The following is a 20,250-nucleotide window of genomic DNA, read 5'->3' as shown; positions in this document are numbered from 1 at the left end:
TCTGTATAGTTAAAGCTATGGTTTTCCCAGTAGTGATGTATGGAAGTGAGAGCTGGACCATAAAGAAGGCTGATCGCTGAAGAATTGATGCTTTTGAATTCTGGTGCTGGAGGAGACTCTTGAGAGTCCCATGGACTGCAAGAAGATCAAACCTATCCATTCTGAAGGAAATCAGCCCTGAGTGCTCACTGGAAGGACAGATCATGAAGCTGAGGCTCCAATACTTTGGCCACCTCATGAGAAGAGAAGAATCCTTGGAAAAGACCCTGATGTTGGGAAAGATTGAGGGCACTAGGAGAAGGGGACGACAGAGGACGAGATAGTTGGACAGTGTTCTCGAAGCTACGAACATGAGTTTGACCAAACTGCGGGAGGCAGTGGAAGACAGGAGTGCCTGGCGTGCTATGGTCCATGGGGTCATGAAGAGTCGGACACGACTAAACGACTAAACAACAACAAATAACTCAATGTCTATTTCTCTAACCTGAAAAGGTGTTTCCTAACCCTTTGAGAGTCCAGTTAGTCAGGGCTGTCTTAAGCATATGCGGCGCTGGGGTGCAAAGATCCACTCGCCCCCCCCCCCGTTGCCCAGAGTTGTCAACCTTTATTTAGAGGGAGGGGACCCCAAAGTTTTTGACCTTTTTAAGGGTGGGCCAGTGAGGCGCGCATGGCAGAGTGCCTGGGGGTGGTGGGCAAGCAGAGCCCAGCTCAACAACAGTTGAGCCCGAGGCTCGTGTGAGCAGCGTGCACTGGGTGGGCCTCTTGAAGGCCCGCCAATCCCAGGCACGCAGGAGGGCAGAGCAGGCTGGCTGCCTCAGCGCCTCGCTTGGCCACAGCAGAAGAGCTGTGGCGGGTGCTCCGACAGGCTCTGTTCTGCTCGGCGGCAGCTGCTGGCTCTTCCCAATCCCTGGACTCCAAATATTGGCCCCAGACTCTCGGCCTGCAGCCCCTGAGAGCCCAGTGGCCGGGTGCCCCGCACCTCTAGCGCCTATGGGTAAGACGGCCCTGCAGTTAATATAGCACTACAGTGGTACCTCGGTTTGCGACCGCAATCTGTTCCGCGGAGGCGGTCGCTCCCCAAATCGGTCGCTCGCCGAAGGCACGCTTCTGCGCGTGCGCGAAGCACCGATAGAATGCTTCTGCGCACATGCGTGCTGCACAGATCACTTCTGTACATCCGAGCACCGTGGAACCCGGATGTAAACACTTCCGGGTCCGCGGTGCTCAGAAACCGAAGCGGTCGCTCCCTGAGGCAGTCGCAAATCGAGGTTTGACTGTACTGTATATTATTCAGCCAAAGATCCTTCTATGTCTACTCACCAAAAATTTCAATACAATTCCAGAACTGGTATGTTTGAATTTACATTAACCTCATTTGTCCTGCATTAAACCGCACAACTAAGAGGCACCAGTAAGATGAGGAGTCTTCAGTCTAGAATTATTTTTGATAAACCGTATTTCTGCTTGGGACTGCCACCTTACATCTTGAAGCAGACATTTGCACAAGATTATCTTGGCTGCAACAAATTGTGTACACATGGGGGAGGATTCATAGGCAAAACATCTCTTTTAACACTAGTTAAGGAGGGCAGATAGAAAATAACTGCGCCACGATTTCTGTATTAGCAGCTAAGTGTCTACATCGCAGCCTGGGGACAAGGACTCACCTCTGGATTGAAATGCACCTCCAGCTTCTCCTCCTTTTTTCGGACCACCTGCCCAGTACCACGACTTAATATAGACAGGTGCGACATTTTAGAATGAGTGCGCATGTGTACAACTTCAACAGCCTTTTCCTTTGCTCCTATCCATTTTAGGAGATCCTCATCTAAGCAGAACTCCAGGCAACATTGTTTAAGCTTGGCTCATTTTAATGGCATGCATTGTTCCGTAAACTTGCTCAGCATCCAGGTATGGATAACATTCACAGAAAAGCCCACTTGAAGCTGAGCCCTCTTGTTGTTTTCACTTTTCTGGGTGGGACTTTTTCGACCGCCTGTCCTGTGGCCTTTTCTTCCGTTCGGGTTGGTCCAAGGATTTGTGAAACGCCACCACGATCCCGATTGCGCTCTGAGGTTGTTTCTGTGTTGCCATGGCAGCAAAAGGAAATTAAGTTGTTGAAAGCAGCAAGAGGGAAGGTCAGGGAAGGGAGAGAAAGAAAGCCAGAGAGCAGATTTCGAAAGGATCAGACTCAGATTTCGAGGGTGGTTTTCCCTGCAAATGTCCCCAAACTATGAGAGTAACATTATCCTTCACAGAACTTCTTTCATTGTCTCCCTGCCTCCCCCCCTCAATTTTAAAATTGCAGTGTTTTTCCCTATTAAAAAGAAAATGGAGCAGTATACTGTATGATCTGTAGCTGATAATCATTTGGAGAAGGGGTTCATTCTGCATTTGAAGATCTGTCACTATTTCTACTCCACTTCCTAGTGCTTTTTTTTAAAAGTTGTGCAAAATGCTTTGCCTCAGGTTTAATAAAAAAATTCCTTCAGTAGCACCTTAAAGACCAACTAAGTTTTTATTTTGGTATGAGCTTTCGTACCAAAATAAATATCCACCTGATGAAGTTAAACAACAGATCAACAGAGCCAGACAGATACCTAGAGAGAACCTGCTGCAAGACAGACCCAAAAAAGAAAATAACAGAACACCACTAGTCATCACATACAGCTCCCAAGCTAAAACAGTACAACGCATCATCAGAGATCTACAGCCTCTCCTGGACAATGACCGCTCCCTTTCTCAAGCTCTGGGAGGAAGACCTTTCATTGCCTACAGACAGCCACCCAATCTTAAACAACTCGTCACCCACAATAATACAACCACCAGACTTAACATGGACACTGGTACCAGAGCCTGCAATAAACCCAGATGCCAACTTTGCTGCCACATACACCCAGACAACACCATTACTGGCCCCAACAACATCCAACATACCATCTCAGGACTATTTAATTGCTCATCCTCTAACATTGTGTATGCCATCAAATGCCAACAGTGCCCTTAAGCTCTCTATATTGGACAAACAGGCCAAACCCTACGCCAAAGGATAAATGGGCATAAATCTGACATCAGGAACCAGAAGACAGAAAAACCAGTAGGAGAACACTTCAATCTCCCAGGACATTCTATACAAGATCTCAAAGTAGCTGTCTTACTACAAAAGAATTTCAGAAATAGACTGGAAAGAGAAGTTGCTGAATTGCAACTTATCACCAAGCTCAAAACCATGGAGGGACCTGGTTTGAACAGAGATATCGGGTTCTTATCTCATTATACATGATAAGCGATCTTCAGCCATCTCAACCCTTGCTTTTTCATGCAAAACCATTTGCAGTCGTTTGCGGTCATCAACAGCTATCAGTCAGTCAATCACCCATTTCCACCACCCTTCTGAGTGATCCCCCCTCCCCATCCCCACCCCTCCCCACCCCTTCTCTACATAAGTGCCTGGAAACTTCCATTTCACTGTATCTGAAGAAGTGTGCATGCACACGAAAGCTCATACCAAAATAAAAACTTAGTTGGTCTTTAAGGTGCTACTGAAGGAATTTTTTTATTTTACTTCGATCCAGACCAACACGGCTACCTACCTGTAACCTGCCTCAGGTTTGTTTGCGATTCATCTGAACTGAAAATCTCTTGATATTCCTGTTCGTTGTCCTGATATTAAATGCTCCTCCATTCCACCTTGATTGTTGGAGCCTTTGTAATACTCCTCGATCAGCATTTGTCACTGGTAGTAGTACCCCTGGTGGGGGGGGGGATAACACATACCTCATGCTCCTTCTGGGGTAGTTTGCCCATCCTGCACACAGCTCTCACCTGTGGCTCCTAGAAGCTGTCTGCATGCCAAAGCGGCCACACCCCAGGTACAGATTCAACTGGCTGGCTAAACCAGGTGAGGGTGGCTGATGGGTCTCAGCCCATCAGTGAGTTAGGGATTTCCCCTGCATGTGAAGACAAGGCTCGGGCAGATGTGACCAAGAGAGGGTCCTATGGTCAAAAAGGAGGTTTCTGCATCAGCTATAGAGGGAAATGAGGGGCAGGTGGGCTTGTCAACCTGGGAAGGGAGCTCACCTAGATGGAAAACTCTGACCCTAAACCCCGGCTTCCTTGAGGGATATCTTCAGGAGAAGAAAATGCTAAGGAGTAAACTCTACACCAGGCATCCCCAAACTGCGGCCCTCCAGATGTTTTGGCCTACAACTCCCATGATCCCTAGCTAACAGGACCAGTGGTCAGGGATGATGGGAATTGTAGTCCAAAACATCTGGAGGGCCGAAGTCTGGGGATGCCTGCTCTATACCAACCCGGAGTGGAGAGCACCCTGTATGCCTCCTTCTGGCAACTCCCACAGCCAAGCTAGTGCCAAACATATTGCTCTGCTTTCCTTTGAACCACATCAGTGAGGCCAAGAATCTTGTTGTCTGGGCAGCCCAGGACCTCCATACACACTGCCCAGACTTGTGCCCCAGCGGGGTCACTCTGGTGCTGCTAATGCAGCAATTTGACTTCACCTCTGGAGGTACATTGTCTCTCGAGACATATGTAAACCAACAGGATACCAACAAGGAGCGTGTGCCACTGTGGTCTAAACCACCGAGCCTCTTGGGCTTGCCGATTGGAAGGTTGGCGGTTTGAATCCCCGCAACAGGGTGAGCTCCCGTTGCTCTGTCCCAGCTTCTGCCAACCTAGCAGTTTGAAAGCACACCAGTGCAAGTAGATAAAGAGGTACTGCTGAGGCGGGAAGGTAAATGGCTTTTTCACACACTCTGGTTTCCGTCATGATGTCCCACTGCACCAGAAGCGGTTGAGTCATGCTGGCCACATGACCACAGAAAACTGTCTGTGGACAAATGCCAGTTCCCTCGGCCTGAAACAAGATGAGTGCCGCAACCCCATAGTCACCTTTGACTGGACTTAACCATCCATGGGTCGTTTACCTTTTTACCTTATACCAACAGACTAACTTCAAACAAACTAATTTTCATTTGTGGACCAAAAACAGGTTGGGACTGTAGGGGGAAATCAGTAGCGGGGGGGGGGGGGGTTAAGCTGAAGCTGTGTAAACGAGCAATATACTTATTTATATGTTGGCTTATTAAGCTAAAATCACCCAAATGAGGTATTTCTTTTAATTTGCAGAGCCAGCAAGGGCATGTGTAGAGACTGTGATGTAATCACCTTAGCTGGATCACAGGACTGAGCTGCTCGGTTTCCCATCATGCAAAGGATACTAACCGCCGAGAGTGTGACTAAGGATTTGGAAATCAGTGGGACCTCAAAATAGAACTAAAATAAACTGCACACATTAGCAAAATGTATATACGTTGTTTTCAGTTTATACAGTGTGTATGTCTCTAATGGGGACCCAGGTGGCGCTGTGGGTTAAACCACTCAGCCTAGGGTTTGCTGATCAGAAGGTCAGCGGTTCGAATCCCTGCGACAGGGTGAGCTCCTGTTACTTGGTCCTAGCTCCTGCCAACCTAGCAGTTTGAAAGCACATCAAAATGCAAGTAGATAAATAGGAACCGCTACAGTGGGAAGGTAAACGGCGTTTCCATGTGCTGCTCTGGTTCGCCAGAAGTGGCTTTGTCATGCTGGCCACATGACCTGGAAGCTGTACATCGGTTCCCTCGGCCAATAATGTGAGATGAGCACGCAACCCCAGAGTCGGTCACGACTGGACCTAATGGTCAGGGGTCCCTTTACCTTTACCTTTTTATGTCTCTAATATTCTTTTTCTTTCCCCCCCAGAAGAAACTGTGCTGAAAATCCTCATTTTACGGCAGGATTGCATCCTTTCCTCCTGTGTTTGCTTCTAACGCTAAGTTGTCCTGAGGATTCAATTTAAACAGGCAGGGGGAGCGAGCATCATCTCGCTTGAGGAGGGGGGCGAGGAGTGTTCAGCTTTTATACTATACGGGTGTATTCGCTCCAGAAACCGGTGAAGTCTGTCAAGTGCACTTGAGCATCAATCTTCTGAAAGTGCCCCCCTGCTGCCGTGTACAAAGTTATACAGCAGGCTACTTTCAGCTAGATTTTGTAGAATGCCTTTCACACAACATGTCCTCAGAGTGATTTTCAAAATACAAACAGCAATAGAAAACGTACAAAACAAATAAGCGTTCAAACAGACGGTCTGGTTTCCCAAACAGACCAAAAGAAGCTTTTCAAAGCCAGGCATTAGGAAAGGATTAGAACTCCCAAGTTTGATGCACTCAAAACGGGGCAGGGGAAAGGATATGGAAATAAATACACTTATAGGCAAAGGCTGGAGAGTCACAAAGTGGTCCTAGATCAGCATAATATGGCCTTGTTGTTGTTTAGTCGTTTAATCGTGTCCGACGCTTCGTGACCCCATGGACCAGAGCACGCCAGGCACTCCTGTCTTCCACTGCCTCCCGCAGTTTGGTCAGACTCATGTTGATAGCTTCGAGAACACCGTCCAACCATCTCGTCCTCTGACGTCCCCTTCTCTCGTCCTCTGACGTCCCCTTCTCCTAGTGCCCTCAATCTTTCCCAACATCAGGGTCTTTTCCAGGGAGTCTTCTCTTCTCATGAGGTGGCCAATGTTTTGGAGCCTCAGCTTCACAATCTGTCTCTTTGACATCTGATGGGAGGGCATTCCACAAGTTTGAGAAATCTTGCTATTGACTCTCTCTACCTTTTCTGGTCAAAAAGCAGCATAACAAACTGATAAAAACAAATGAAGAAAATTTGTACCATCAGGCTCCGCCCCAATGATCCCCATTACTATAGTTTGCATTGATTGATTGATTGATTGATTTGCAGATTAACTGCTTCACACAACCCAAAGTTGCAGAAGAGGTATGCAATAAAATAAATTAAAATACAAAAGATTACAAACTCACTAAACAGAAGGCATCTGCAATTGTATAATTATTATTCCAGTTTGAATTCATTCTCCCTGCCAAACATACTTGTGCAAGATGAAACTCTTAATTCCAAACAAGGCTTTAGGCATGCTTTATAAAAAGGTAAAGGTAAAGGGGCCCCTGACCATCAGGTCCAGTTGTGTCCGACTCTGGGGTTGCGGCGCTCATCTCGCTCTATAGGCCGAGGGAGCCGGCGTTTGTCCGCAGACAGCTTCCGGGTCATGTGGCCAGCATGACAAAGCTGCTTCTGGCGAACCAGAGCAGCACACAGAAACGCCGTTTACCTTCCCGCCGGAGCGGTCCCTATTTATCTACTTGCACTTTGATGTGCTTTCGAACTGCTAGGTGGGCAGGAGCTGGGACCAAGCAACGGGAGCTCACCCCGTTGCAGGGATTCGAACCGCCGACCTTCTGATCAGCAAGCCCTAGACTCTGTGGATTAACCCACAGCGCCACCTGGGATTGATCAGAAGGTCGGCGGTTCGAATCCCTGCAACGGGGTGAGTCCTTTCCTGACTTTTTGCAAAAAGTGGCTCACCTAATGCATTTTTTAAAAATTGCCTTTCAACTGAGAGCATATTCGGCAGTTAGGGTGTTTGCAAAATTACCTTGGGCATGCCTGTCAGTTATAGCAAAGGTCATACAGTCCGTGCAGCCACAAAATAAATATTGCAGAACGATGCACCACCACATTCCACCTCTGAACTCTCACACTTGGCACCTTAAGACACTGCTGTGTGAATTGCTTCTCTTTCAACAGTTCTATTCTTTCAAGTGAATATTAGCTCTGGCGAAAGTTGCTGAGTTGATATCCTTGGAGATGATGGCTCCGGCTCTGTACACAAATTAGTTTTAGCAAAATGCATGTGCAGCGCAGCGCTACCAGCCGAAGTGTCTGAACCGCATTTATCAAGTTGCGGGGGGCGGGGAGGGAGAGAGAGAGGAAAGAGAGTCGCTTTGCTCACGTCAAAGGACTTCTTCTGAGGCTGTCAATGTGGAAGCCAATTAGCGCCAGTTATAGCAGTGTGGTGTTTTTGTGCAAAATAAATAAATAAGTTGTGGGCATAGGAAGTCTTATATTTCATTCCCACTTGCCAGGTTAAGTAGGCATCAGGCAGGGCTGCTGAGATTTTAAACAACTGTAAGTTGCGCCAACTAGTGAGATAACTGAGGAAGGCTCTTCCTGAATCCCACACACATTATCCAACGCTAGAACTGGTAAAAGGAAGGAAGGAAGGGCCTTTGTGGTGGTAGAAGCCAGACTCTGGAATGCTCTCCCCCAGGCAATGCAAGACAAAAGATGTGCATGGCCTAGATTAGAACCAAATTTTCATAAATATCCTATGAACTGAAGGCTGACTCCATGCCAGTTTTTTTTAACTGCCATGGCTTGTACCATGAAGGGATTCCGAGAGCTCTGTTCTTCTGTACATACGCTTTCCTAAGCTACAGAATCTTATGAAGCATATATATTTGGGGAAAGGATTCCACAAGAGGCAATAAAGCTCTGTTCCCGTCCTTAAAAAAGTTAATTACATCACTTATGAATACGATAATGCTCCTTTTAAGCATTTTGAATATTAAATTAGTACCATGTGTACATATGTTAATAGAAAAGTGCCGCCAGGGGCGGGGTGAGAAAGTCAATTTACAAGTTGTTAATGGTAAAAATATATTTCCAGGTTACATGTCATGAAAGACCACTTCCCCCTGCACAGAGCTGCAAGATCACTTAGATCAGGCATCCCCAAACTTTGGCCCTCCAGATGTTTTGGACTACAATTCCCATCTTCCCCAACCACTGGTCCTGTTAGCTAGGGATCATGGGAGTTGTAGGCTAAAACATCTGGAGGGCCGCAGTTTGGGGATGCCTGACTTAGATTATCTGGGGAAATTTTACTCATGGCACTGCACCCTACAGATTACCATACAGCAATGACATAAAAACAGGCATTTTCTCCTATTGCCCCTGTACTTGTGGAATGCCCTTCCTTCTGCATCAACCATCAGTTGCTTCCGATGCCTTTTGCCCAGGCTTTCCCTATCCTGTTTCATGTGACTGAGTCCCTTGGATTTTGTTGTTGTTTGGGTGTTAGTTTTTTTTTTGCATTGGCATGGTTTTTATGCTGCTATGCTGTTGGTTTTAGCTTGCATTTTTGTTTTAATGGCATAATGGTTTGTTTTTTACATGCATACTGCTGAGAAATTTCAAAAAATATTAAGTGGTTTATAAATGCTTTAAAAGAACATAGAGCAACACAATCCTGTCTGCTCAGAAGTTAAGAATACTGTTGAATTGTTTGTGGCTGCACGAAAGGCTTTCACTTTGTTAACCTAGCCAAGGTTCAGATGTCGCTTCAGAGGTGAAGCTAGTTTGTGACATCCATTGATCATTAGATTAGCGTGGATGTTACTGCTTCAGCACACAGTCCTGAAGGATGATGCTCAAGCACGAGGGCTGAATGCCACCCTCCAGGTCTCTCTATCGTGCCCTTGGGAATCTGGACCGCCCTTCTGAGCCATACCCCTCAACAACCTTGCTTTGCGTCCTCCTTGAGTGTTTCTGTCTTTTTAGAAGATGCCCTCAGAATCTGATTCTTCTTGCTTAAAGGTAAAGGTACCCCTGACCGTTAGATCCAGTCGCGGATGACTCCATAGGCCGAGGGAGCCGGCGTTTGTCCGCAGACAGCTTCTGAGTCATGTGGCCAACATGACTAAGCTGCTTCTGGCAAACCAGAGCAGCGCACGGAAACGCCATATACCTTCCCGTCAGAGTGGTACCTATTTATCTACTTGCACTTTGATGTGCTTTCGAACTGCTAGGTCGGCAGGAGCAGGGACCGAGCAATGGGAGCTCACCCCGTCGCAGGGATTCGAACCGCCGACCTTCTGATCAGAAATCCCTAGGCTCTGTGGTTTAACCCACAGCGCCACCTGCGTCCCTCAAACATCTGGGTAGGCTTGTCTAAATAAGATGTTCAGCAGGCACCACAAAAAATACATCTTATATTTGTGCAGCTGTATTTGTAATACTGTAGAGCTGTATTTATCTCTGTTGTAAGGATAATAGAGATAAAGCACCTGAAACATATTGAACATGCTAAGTGGGAGAATTAAGCACTTACTAAACTTTTGGCTGGATTATGCCCCATATAAATGGAAAGCCATTTTAATGATAAACTGCTGCACTGTTTTGCCTGGATGCAGTTGCTGAAGAAATCTGTTTAAAGCACCCTCTGCACGACAGCCGTTTTATGTGTACAGATCAGCAATAAGCAACTATTTTTTAAAAAAAGACAACTGAAGGCGGCCCTGTTCAGGGAAGTTTTTAATGTTTGATGCTGTATTATCACCTTAAAGACCAACTAAGTTTTTATTTTGGTATGAGCTTTCGTCTGAAGAAGTGTGCATGCACACAAAAACTCATACCAAAACAAAAGCTTAGTTGGTCTTTAAGGTGCTACTGAAGGAATTTTTTTATTTTGCTTCGACTCAGACCAACACGGCTACCTACCTGTAACTGATGCTGTATTGTTTTTAATATTCGGTTGGAAGCATCCCAAAGTGGCTGGGGTATAAATAAATAAATAATAATAATAATAATTAGGGGGCTCAGTCTCTTGGGGAGTTGGGCAGCAAAAGCCAATCACCCCTATTTTTTCTATATCAAAGGGGGTCCCGAATTTTGGGATGGGTCATTAATGAAGCTGTTTATTGCAGCCTGGTGGCGTTGGATTCACTTGATTCGCCTTTCACTTTTTGTGTGTGTGCGCGCGCGCGTGTATTTGCGTGTCCGTCTGAATGCTTCCCAGGGCTGGAACAGCCACCCCCCTTCCGAGCTGGCCCTTCCCTCCCCTCTCAGCCCAAAGCCTGGCCCTGCGCTCCCTTCTTCCTCCCATGGCGTGGCCGATTCTGGCACAGCGTGTCCATAGCATTTGGTTCCCTGGCAACAGCTTCCAGGGGCTCATTCAGGGCCTTTTCTCCTCTTCACAAGGCCCCCGCGGCGACACCCCACCGCCGCCCCTAATCGCCATCTTTACGGCTTGTTTGAGATGCAGCTGGCAGGGAAAATAAACGCTCGTGAGCTGAGAGGCCGGGGAAGGAAGCACATACCGTACTCCCTTCCTCGGCAGCACCTGGTATTTTGTATTTATTTACTTGATTTAGCTGGCTACGCCCATGGGGAGACGACCCCGTTGCAGGTCTAGGAACAGCCCCCTCCCCCATTGTGTTCAGCAGAGCAACCCCCATCCCTCGCCATTCATAAATATGGTAACTTAATTCTCCCTTTGCTCAGCTTTCCTTGGAAGGATTGTTTCAGCAGCCTGCCTTGGCTTTCTAAAGTGACTTATTTCACACACACACACACCACAGGCTGGGAGCTGAAGAAGGAGAGATTGGCCATATACTACGTGACACTGAAAAGCATGCGCATTCCAGAAGTGTGAGGCAAGGGGCTAGCAGCCTGCGGGGCCAAGGCATTTCAGTGGAGAAACTTCACTGCCCAAAACTTGCACCATCTTCCATCGCATTTAGCAAAGAGGCACCCACGTCATGGTCTTTCACAGCGAGCCTGTTTGGGGAGGGGGATGAGAAACCCAAAACTTTCCGCTAAAGCTGTGAAAAGTATGATTTGCCTTTCAGCGCTTAGCGGGTCGGTGGGTGATGTTTGCAGGGGATAGATCCGTTATTAATCCCATAGAAAGCGCATGCGCCGTTCTCTGGCTGCTTGCCATCGTTCTAGCTGTCAGCTGATAAAAGAACTTTCACCTGACATTTGACCGGTTAAGCCTTAAGGGCTGCAGTTCTGCTGTGCACGCTTATAATTTATTTCATTTCTATGCCGCTTTATATTTTTAAGAAAAATTTCAAAGCGGTTTACAGAATATTAAACATCAATAAAACAATCTGAAGAAAGTCAGAGTATACAGTCAAAGCAACATAGATAGTAATAGAAAGTGAAAACTAAAACATTATCTTAAAGATTTTTTTAAAAAAATTATGTTTTATTAATTTTGTAACAAATACAAAAAGAACAAGATACAAAAATTACAAAAATACAAAAAACTTAAAAGAAAAAAGACAAAATTAAAAAACGAGAACCAAGAAAAAACAGAAAAACAATTCTTTAACATTTAATCCAATATATATCTTACCCTGCAGGGTAAGACATTATCTTAAAGATTTCAAAATAAAACAATAAAGGAGGTCAACTACAGAATCTACAGTATCTGAAGATACTGGGCCAGAGCTGGGACAGAGCAACTACCGGTACCTCCCGTTGCTCTGTCCCAGCTCCTGCCAACCTAGCAGTCTGAAAGCACGTCAAAGTGCAATTAGTAGATAAATAGGTACCACTGGGGCGGGAAGGTAAACAGTGTTTCCATGTACTCTGGCACTCGTCAAGGTCCTCCATGCACCAGTAGCTGGCCACATGACTCTGGAAGCTGCAGACAAACGTCCGCTCCCTCGGCCTGAAAGCAAGATGAACGCCACAACCCCATAGTCACCTTTGACTGGATTTAACTGTCCAGGGGTCCTTTACCTTTATTTTTACCTTAATGGACCAATGCTGTTCCTGTATTCCAATGGATTGAAGGGAACAAAAGATGGCAAACCCTTAAGGTGAAGGCCTTGAAGAGAACAAGGAGGAGATCGTGGCAAGACATCCTTTGAGCTTGCCATGCTCCCTTTCATTTTCAAAAGGCACCTTTACACCAACTGCCTCTAGGGAAATCACATTCCTCAACCATCACCACCACTGGAGTAAGAGCTATGCATCAGCTTTTTGGATTTTTATTTAAAAAATTTTTTTGTTTGTTTTTCAGATAAAATTTTTACAATCACATATCCAACATACAACATAAAAAACAAGATTCCAAAAATCTCCCGTCCTCCCCTTTGTGGGTCCTATTGTTAATCATTTCCTCCTGCATCTTTTATGACAATCCAAAACTTTTACATCTCCATTGTGTCCAAAATTCACCATTAAACTGCAGGTGTTATTCCAATCCTACTAACGATTTCAGCTGTTTACAATGGTTTTTTTAAGATAAATTATAAATTTTCCCCATTCCTTATTAAAATTTTGGTCGTCCTGAGGTCTGATTCTTCCGGTCATTTTAGCCATTTTGGCATAATCCATCAACTTGATCTGCTGTTCTTCTGTGGTAGGGACTTTATCTTCTTTCCATCTCTGGGCCAATAACATCCGTGCTTTTTGGATTTTGAGTGCAACATCTAAAGTGAGGTATGTGAGCTTCCTCCACACCTGGAACCTCCCTTCTTTGGATATTCCACAAGTGATGCACAAGTCACATCTCTGCCTCCTGGCGCCAGCCCACCCATGAGACAAGTTGAGGCAACCTTCATCTTGATACGTGGACACGGGTGGCGGTGTGGTCTAAACCACTGAGCCTTAGGCTTGCCGATCAGAAGGTTGGCAATTCAAATCCCCGCGATGGGGTGAGCTCCTGTTGTTCGGTCCCAGCTCCTGCCCACCTAGCAGTTCGAAAGCACGCCCAAAAGTGCAAGTAGATAAATATAGTAGGTACCGCTCTGGTGGGGAGGTAAATGGCGTTTCCGTGCACTGCTCTGGTGTCAGTGTTCTGTTGCGCCAGAAGTGGCTTAGTCATGCTGGCCACATGACTCAGAAAAACTGTCTGCGGAGCGGACAAATGCCAGCTCTCTCGGCCTGTAAAGCGAGATGAGCACCGCAACCCCAGAGTCATTCGCGACTGGACTTAACTTTTAGGGGTCCCTTTACCTTTACCTTTGCCTTGATGCAGCTGGGCCATTATTAGGTTCTTAAATCTGTTGGAATACAGTCAGTGGTACCTTGGGTTACAGACGCTTCAGGTTACAGACTCCGCTAACCCAGAAACAGTACCTCAGGTTAAGAGCTTTACTTCAGGATGAGAACAGAAATGGCGGCGCGGCGGCAGCGGGTGACCCCATTAACTAAAGTGGTACCTCAGGTTAAGAACAGTTTCAGGTTAAGAATGGACCTCCAGAACTAATTAAGTTATTAACCAGAGGTACCACTGTATAAGAGTACGGTCTTGGCGAGAAGCCAAGTTGCAGGGAACCAGGCAGAGGGCCTTCTCGGTGGTGGCGCCTGCCCTGTGGAACGCCCTCCCATCATATGTCAAAGTCAAAGAAAAAAACAGCTACCAGATTTTTAGAAGACACCTGAAGGCAGCCCTGTTTAGGGAGGCTTTTAATGTTTAATATATTATTTTATTTCATTTTTCTGTTGTAAGCCGCCCAGAGTGGCTGGGGAAACCCAACCAGATGGGCGGGGTATAAATAATAAATTATTATTATATATTATTCTAATATGATACACAAACTACACACATGCTGCCTGCTACCTGCCCAGGAATATATTAAGCCAGACCGCCTAGCTTTACTGTTTCAGAAAGCAGAAAACCCATTTTTGATTCTGAGATGGTTCTAATTTTGATGACGGTGGTCGATCTGCTTATACTTCCCCATACGTGGCCGTTTGACCTCCATGCTGCAGGGACTCTGGTGATACTCTTATTTGAGCAAATATTAACATCTTGCTTCCTGGAGAGACGACATTCTGAAATAAGATTCCCTGGTTTCTTTCTCATTAACTTCCACTTTCTGGAAACTGTTTCATGGTTTTGCTGAATCAGTCCAGTAGGGCTTCAAGTATTGCACCAATTAGCAATCAGTAGGAGTGCAAGCTATCCTTTTCTCAGCTTTTGCCTGGTCCTCCTGGAGAAAGAAATTTAATTTTCATGCCTCTCCCTGGGCAAAAGAAGAAGAAAAATGGAGAAGTAATCTCTGATATGTTAAAAAAAAACAGTGCCCCCCCCACCACCAATATTCTGAGTGCTGTAGTGCTTCCATCTCTGGAGATCATTCAATCGTCTCTTTTTTTCTTGTTTTAAAAACACCTCCAGTCCCAGGGTCCAATTTAATCAGTCTCCCTGTGCTGTAGAATAACATATATATCTTTCAAAACCCAGCCTGCATAACTTATGAGAATACCATCAATTCTGCACTGAAATATTTTATAAACCCTGTACGATTAGGAAACCACTGAGCCCTTGTGCAGCCCTGGTTCAAATTGCACATACTTGTGCACATAAACACCCATGCACATAGACCTTGAGAATTGCCACAGACCTGAAATCAACTTTGCACCAGAAAGCAAAGGCAGGCTGTAGAAGGAGCTGGACTGGTCTTGTTTTCTGAGTTGTTGCTGTAAATTTTCCATCCTGCTTTTTTAAGAAAACGGCAGGAATCATTTCTCTCTCCCTCTCCCGAGGAGTCAATTAAAGAAACCCAAATTATTACCATTTGAATAAACAATAATTCCTTTGCCTCCCCGCACAGAAGCTCATTACTAGTAACCAAAAGCCAGAACTAATTAAGTGATCTGATAGCGTAAATCCTATTAAGAATGTTTTTTATCATAATTAATTAATTCTCTCCTGAAATCATAGCTACTTTTAGAAAATGCCAAGTGATTTTATTTATTTATTTTAAAAAATACCCTTCAGTATATCTCTCTCTCCTCCTTCCACCCCAGGCTCTGCTAAGGCTTTCATTCTCTCAAGAGATGTGTGAGAGTCTTGTAAGAAATGCTCATATCAAGGAAAGGCTTTGCTGGAAAAAGAAAGTGAATCAGATTCTCACACGATCCAAAACAGATACATGTGCTGATTTAAATATTTAAAAAAAAATGCAGGAAGGGGCCACCTCTGGCTAAGGCATGTGATGATCACTTCTTTGCTAGTCAAGAGAAGTACCCTTATGAAATTGCAAGGCTTGCTGCCATCCAGAGACAGACCCAGAGGCAATATCTTTGCTACCGCTTCCATTTCGGATTGAATTTAAAACTGGAGATTGAAAAATTATTAACATTTCAGGTGACCTGTGGAGAGTTTCAGGCTCAACAACTTCCATAAAGACAATGATGTAAACCAAATCAAATTGTTACAGGATGTCCTGATGAGCAGCGAACCTGACATTTGTATATGCGCGCGCACACACACACACACACACACACACACACACACACGTCAGGTTCACTGCTCGTCAGGACATCCTTGATTTTATAATTTTTTATATATAAAATTTTATATATCTATATATTTTTTATTTATTTTCCATTTAATAATATAGATTCACATCATTATTATCCACTTTACCTCCCTGGCTCTTTAGAGCCTCTCGACTTCCTTCCCTCCCGCCTCATGGCTTTCAAAATTAACCTTTATATCACTGCATTTTATACGTTTTCCAATACTAATTACACTCATTACGAAATAGCTCGAAATTTAAACAAATATAGAAAGGTAGAAAACCTCTCGTTACAAGTCTTCAGATAACCCTGCTAGTGATGTTAATTGCTTACAAGAATCTTTCAGCTATCGTATAAATTTACTCCAGTCCTTTTGGAATACTTGATCATGCTGGTTTCGGGTTTTTCCTGTCCGCTTCGCTAGTTCTGCAAAGTCCATCATCTTCGTCTGCTACTCTTCTTTCATTGGTACTTCTTGTTTCCATTCCGGGGCTAAAAGAATTCTTGCTGCAGTTGTTGCACACACAAACAGTCTTTTATCTTCACCCCACTATACCCAATGAAAAGGCTTCTGGTTTTTTAACAAAAGTATTTTGAAATATTTTCTTTAACTCATTATAAACTATTTCCCAGAAAGCGCCAACCTGACTTTTGGTTTGGGCATAGTTCGGGGGCATCCTGACTTTACCAGAGAGTGCCAACCTATGCCCATTTTGTCCCCTCACTATCATTTTGGGTCAAAAATCTCCATTTTAGACTAGAGCAGGCATCCCCAAACTTCGGCCTTCCAGATGTTTTGGACTACAATTCCCATCTTCCCCAACCACTGGTCCTGTTAGCTAGGGATCATGGGAATTGTAGGCCAAAACATCTGGAGGGCTGCAGTTTGGGGATGCCTGGACTAGACACTTAATGGCCTTACACCACCCACCCAACGTTTAGGTGATAATGTGTATTGCTTCGTTTACTTTAAAATGTAGTAAACCGGCCCATCACCTTTTGGGGACCCAGCTGCTCATTCTGCTGTCAGAGACCAGATTGAGGATGACAGCTCTGAAGAGGAATGGTGGGGACCCCCCCCCCTTCCTGCTCCTGACCAAGATCCTGAAGCTGCTCAGGAACAGTGGAGCAGTATAGATTTAGAGAATTGGTTTGCAGATGGACATAGTTTGGAAAACAACAGCTGGGCAGAGCTGAGTAAGGAACAGCTGGAAGAAGCAGAACAGGGAGAGAGAGAGAGATAACTGGCTCCCCTTCACTAGAGAGTGTCCAGCCTATCTCTCCAAGGGCAAGGAGAACTGATTAGGTTGCTACGCAGAGGGCTCAATGGTTGCGAGATCAGGTGGCAAGAAGGGGAAGTGAACGGCAGGGGTGGAGGAAGGGGGATGCGGTAGGGGCAGTTCGCCCCGGGTGTCACCACTGAGGGGGTGACAAAATGCTGGGCGGCACTGGGAGCCAGCGTGGTGTAGTGGTTAAGAGTGGTGGACTCGTAATCTGGGGAACCGGGTTCGCTTCCCCACTCCTCCACATGCAGCTGCTGGGTGACCTTGGGCTAGTCACACTTCTCTGAAGTCTCTCAGCCTCACTCACCTCACAGAGTGTTTGTTGTGGGGGAGGAAGGGAAAGGAGATTGTTAGCCACTTGGAGACTCCTTCGGGTAGTGATAAAGCGGGACATCAAATCCAAACTACTCTTCTTCTTCTTCTTCTTCTTCTTCTTCTTCTTCTTCTTCTTCTTCTTCTTCTTCTTCTTCTTCTTCTTCACCATGGGGCCTGGGAGTGATGTGGTGGCTCGGGTGCCCGCAGGCTTCGCTTTGCCCCAAATGCTCTGCCCGCTGTAGGGCAGCTGAGTGGGAGGAGGCAGGCAGACTCCTCGGAGACCCCGGGGAGCGTCCTGCCCTGGCTGGCCCCGCCCCTGGGCTCAGGGCACGCACGCCGCCCCAGGCGCCCAATTGGCTTGCTCCACCACTGGACTGGTTACGGGAAGGACTCGGGGAGAGGGAGGAGGAAAACTTAATTGGGAGCACCTTCGCTGCTATGTTCTTTTGCTGTGATCATTAAACACTCTTAAACTGGTAAGGGACTCTAATTGCTTTGTTCTGCTGATGCACGGCCAAAGGGGAGGGAGGAAGCCGTTTTTTCCAAAGCCTGACATCTGCTGAGTGGGTCCCTGGAAAATCCTGCCCTGCTACCAGATCTCTATCTTGTCTTCGGCAGTTAGCTGGCATGAGTTGGTGAGCCAGGACAGGTGTGATTGCAGGACTAGTCACCAACCTCTATTGACCTGGATAAGAGATCATCCATTCTGTATTGGTGTTTCCATTCCACCAACACGGAACGCAAGCTTCATTTAACTGTGCCTGTGTGTTTTACAGTTAATAAAGGCATATCAAATGACGAAGATCCTCCTAAGGGAAATGTTGGGAAAGTCTGAAACCTCAGAGGCACCATTGAGTGCTGACACTCAGCAAAATATGATTGCCAGCATTCTCTGGCCTTTGTCCAAAAAGTTGAGAAATACACATTTATTTTTGGACATGCATGTTGCAAAATGGATGTGGGATTGTTGACGCCTCCTTGTGTCAGACCTCCCTTACACTTTTTTGGGGAGGGAGAATCCCATTGTTTAAGAACATAAAACAAGCATTGTTCCCAAAGTCTCAGCAATTACACATTCCCGTCACAGGCACAGTGGTTTTGATGTTATTTTTTTTAAAAAAACCTTTTCACATTGGTCCAAGAGGAAAGTGTATTTAGGGTCTGGGTTTACACAGAAAGATGGTTAGTTGAGCTGCAACTAGGTACCTAGCAACACTGGAATTGGACCCCAGGCATGAAGGAGACTTCTGTTGCCAGGCTCAACAGCCTGGAGAAATTCCACTCTGCCTTTTGGGTCAGAGTTCTTTCACAGATACACCTGTATTATTACTATTATTATTATTATTATTATTATTATTATTATTAACCACCTTTCATCTGAAGATCACAGGGTGGTTCACAACATAAACATACAAAATGAGAACACAAAACACATAATAAAACAAAAACGAAGACAAACTAATAACTCTCCTCCCACAAACACATTTTGAAGGCCATAAAGTGTTGATCAGTAAAGGGCTGGCTACAGAGAAATGTTTTCACCTGGTGCCTAAAGAAATGCAATGAAGGCGCCAGGCCAGCCTCCCTGGGGAGAATATTCTTCCACAAATGGGGAGCCAACACAGAAAAAGGCCTGTTTTCATGTTGCTGCTCTGTAGAGCTCTCGTGGAAGAGGCACACAAAGAAGGGCTTCAGATTACGATCGCAGGGTCCAAGTTGGTTCAAATGGTCACCCACACATGGGAAGACTTGCTCTTTTGAGCAGCCAATGCTAGGATGAGGATTGGAATGTTTTTTTTTTCAGCCTCACTATCATCTTGCTGCTAGGAGAGGTGATTTCTGCCATCCGTTGCAGCACCAAAGCACTAAGGACCTTTCATCTCTTCAGTTTTGAGTTATGAATGGGTTACTGTACAGTATTAATAATAATGAATGCTTCCGTGCACCTCTGTTTTTTCCCTCTTTTCTTGCAAGGAAAGAAAATATTTCTTTAGCCTGGTTTGGATCTACATTTTTTGAGTTATGTACTGATCAGGCCCATTCAGGGATAAACCCCCCCCCCCCGTTTATCTGTATTCCCGCTCCGCTCTAGGAGGCATGTTTAAAGGGCTACCCGCACACACGAGATTCAAACATGAGAGCTCCCGAGGAAACATTACTATAGCTTTCGGTGGATATTCAATTGTTTTGTTGTTGTTTAGTCGTTTAGTCGTGTCCGACTCTTTGTGACTCCATGGACCATAGCACGCCAGGCACTCCTGTCTTGCACTGCCTCCCGCAGTTTAGTCAAACTCATGTTAGTAGCTTTGAGAACACTGTCCAACCATCTCGTCCTCTGTCGTCCCCTTCTCCTAGTGCCCTCAATCTTTCCCAACATCAGGGTCTTTTCCAAGGATTCTTCTCTTCTCATGAGGTGGCCAAACTATTGGAGCCTCAGCTTCAGGATCCGTCCTTCCAGTGAGCACTCAGGGCTGATTTCCTTCAGAATGGATAGGTTTGATCTTCTTGCAGTCCATGGGACTCTCAAGAGTCTCCTCCAGCACCATAATTCAAAAGCATCATTTCTTCGGCGATCAGCCTTCTTTATGGTCCAGCTCTCACTTCCATACATCACTACTGGGAAAACCATAGCTTTAACTATACGGACCTTTGTAGGCAAGGTGATGTCTCTGCTTTTTAAGATGCTGCC

General features: G+C 45.6%; 1 protein-coding gene across 2 annotated transcripts in view; it reads right to left on the bottom strand.

Moving 5' to 3' along the window:
* The window catches only part of KIAA2012 (KIAA2012 ortholog), a 75,779-nt gene extending 73,709 nt beyond the window's left edge, over positions 1-2,070 (bottom strand). For both annotated transcript variants that reach the window (XM_035137391.2, XM_060281829.1), the window contains exon 1: positions 1,668-2,070. In XM_035137391.2, coding sequence (XP_034993282.2) covers positions 1,668-1,772 — 105 coding nt within the window. In that variant the 5' untranslated portion in view covers positions 1,773-2,070. The remainder of the gene's footprint in view (positions 1-1,667) is intronic.
* Positions 2,071-20,250: the final 18,180 nt, after the last annotated feature.

Source organism: Zootoca vivipara, chromosome 1, assembly GCF_963506605.1.
Source record: "Zootoca vivipara chromosome 1, rZooViv1.1, whole genome shotgun sequence".
NCBI lineage: Eukaryota > Metazoa > Chordata > Lepidosauria > Squamata > Lacertidae > Zootoca > Zootoca vivipara.
This window is presented reverse-complemented; position numbering and strand designations above follow the sequence as displayed.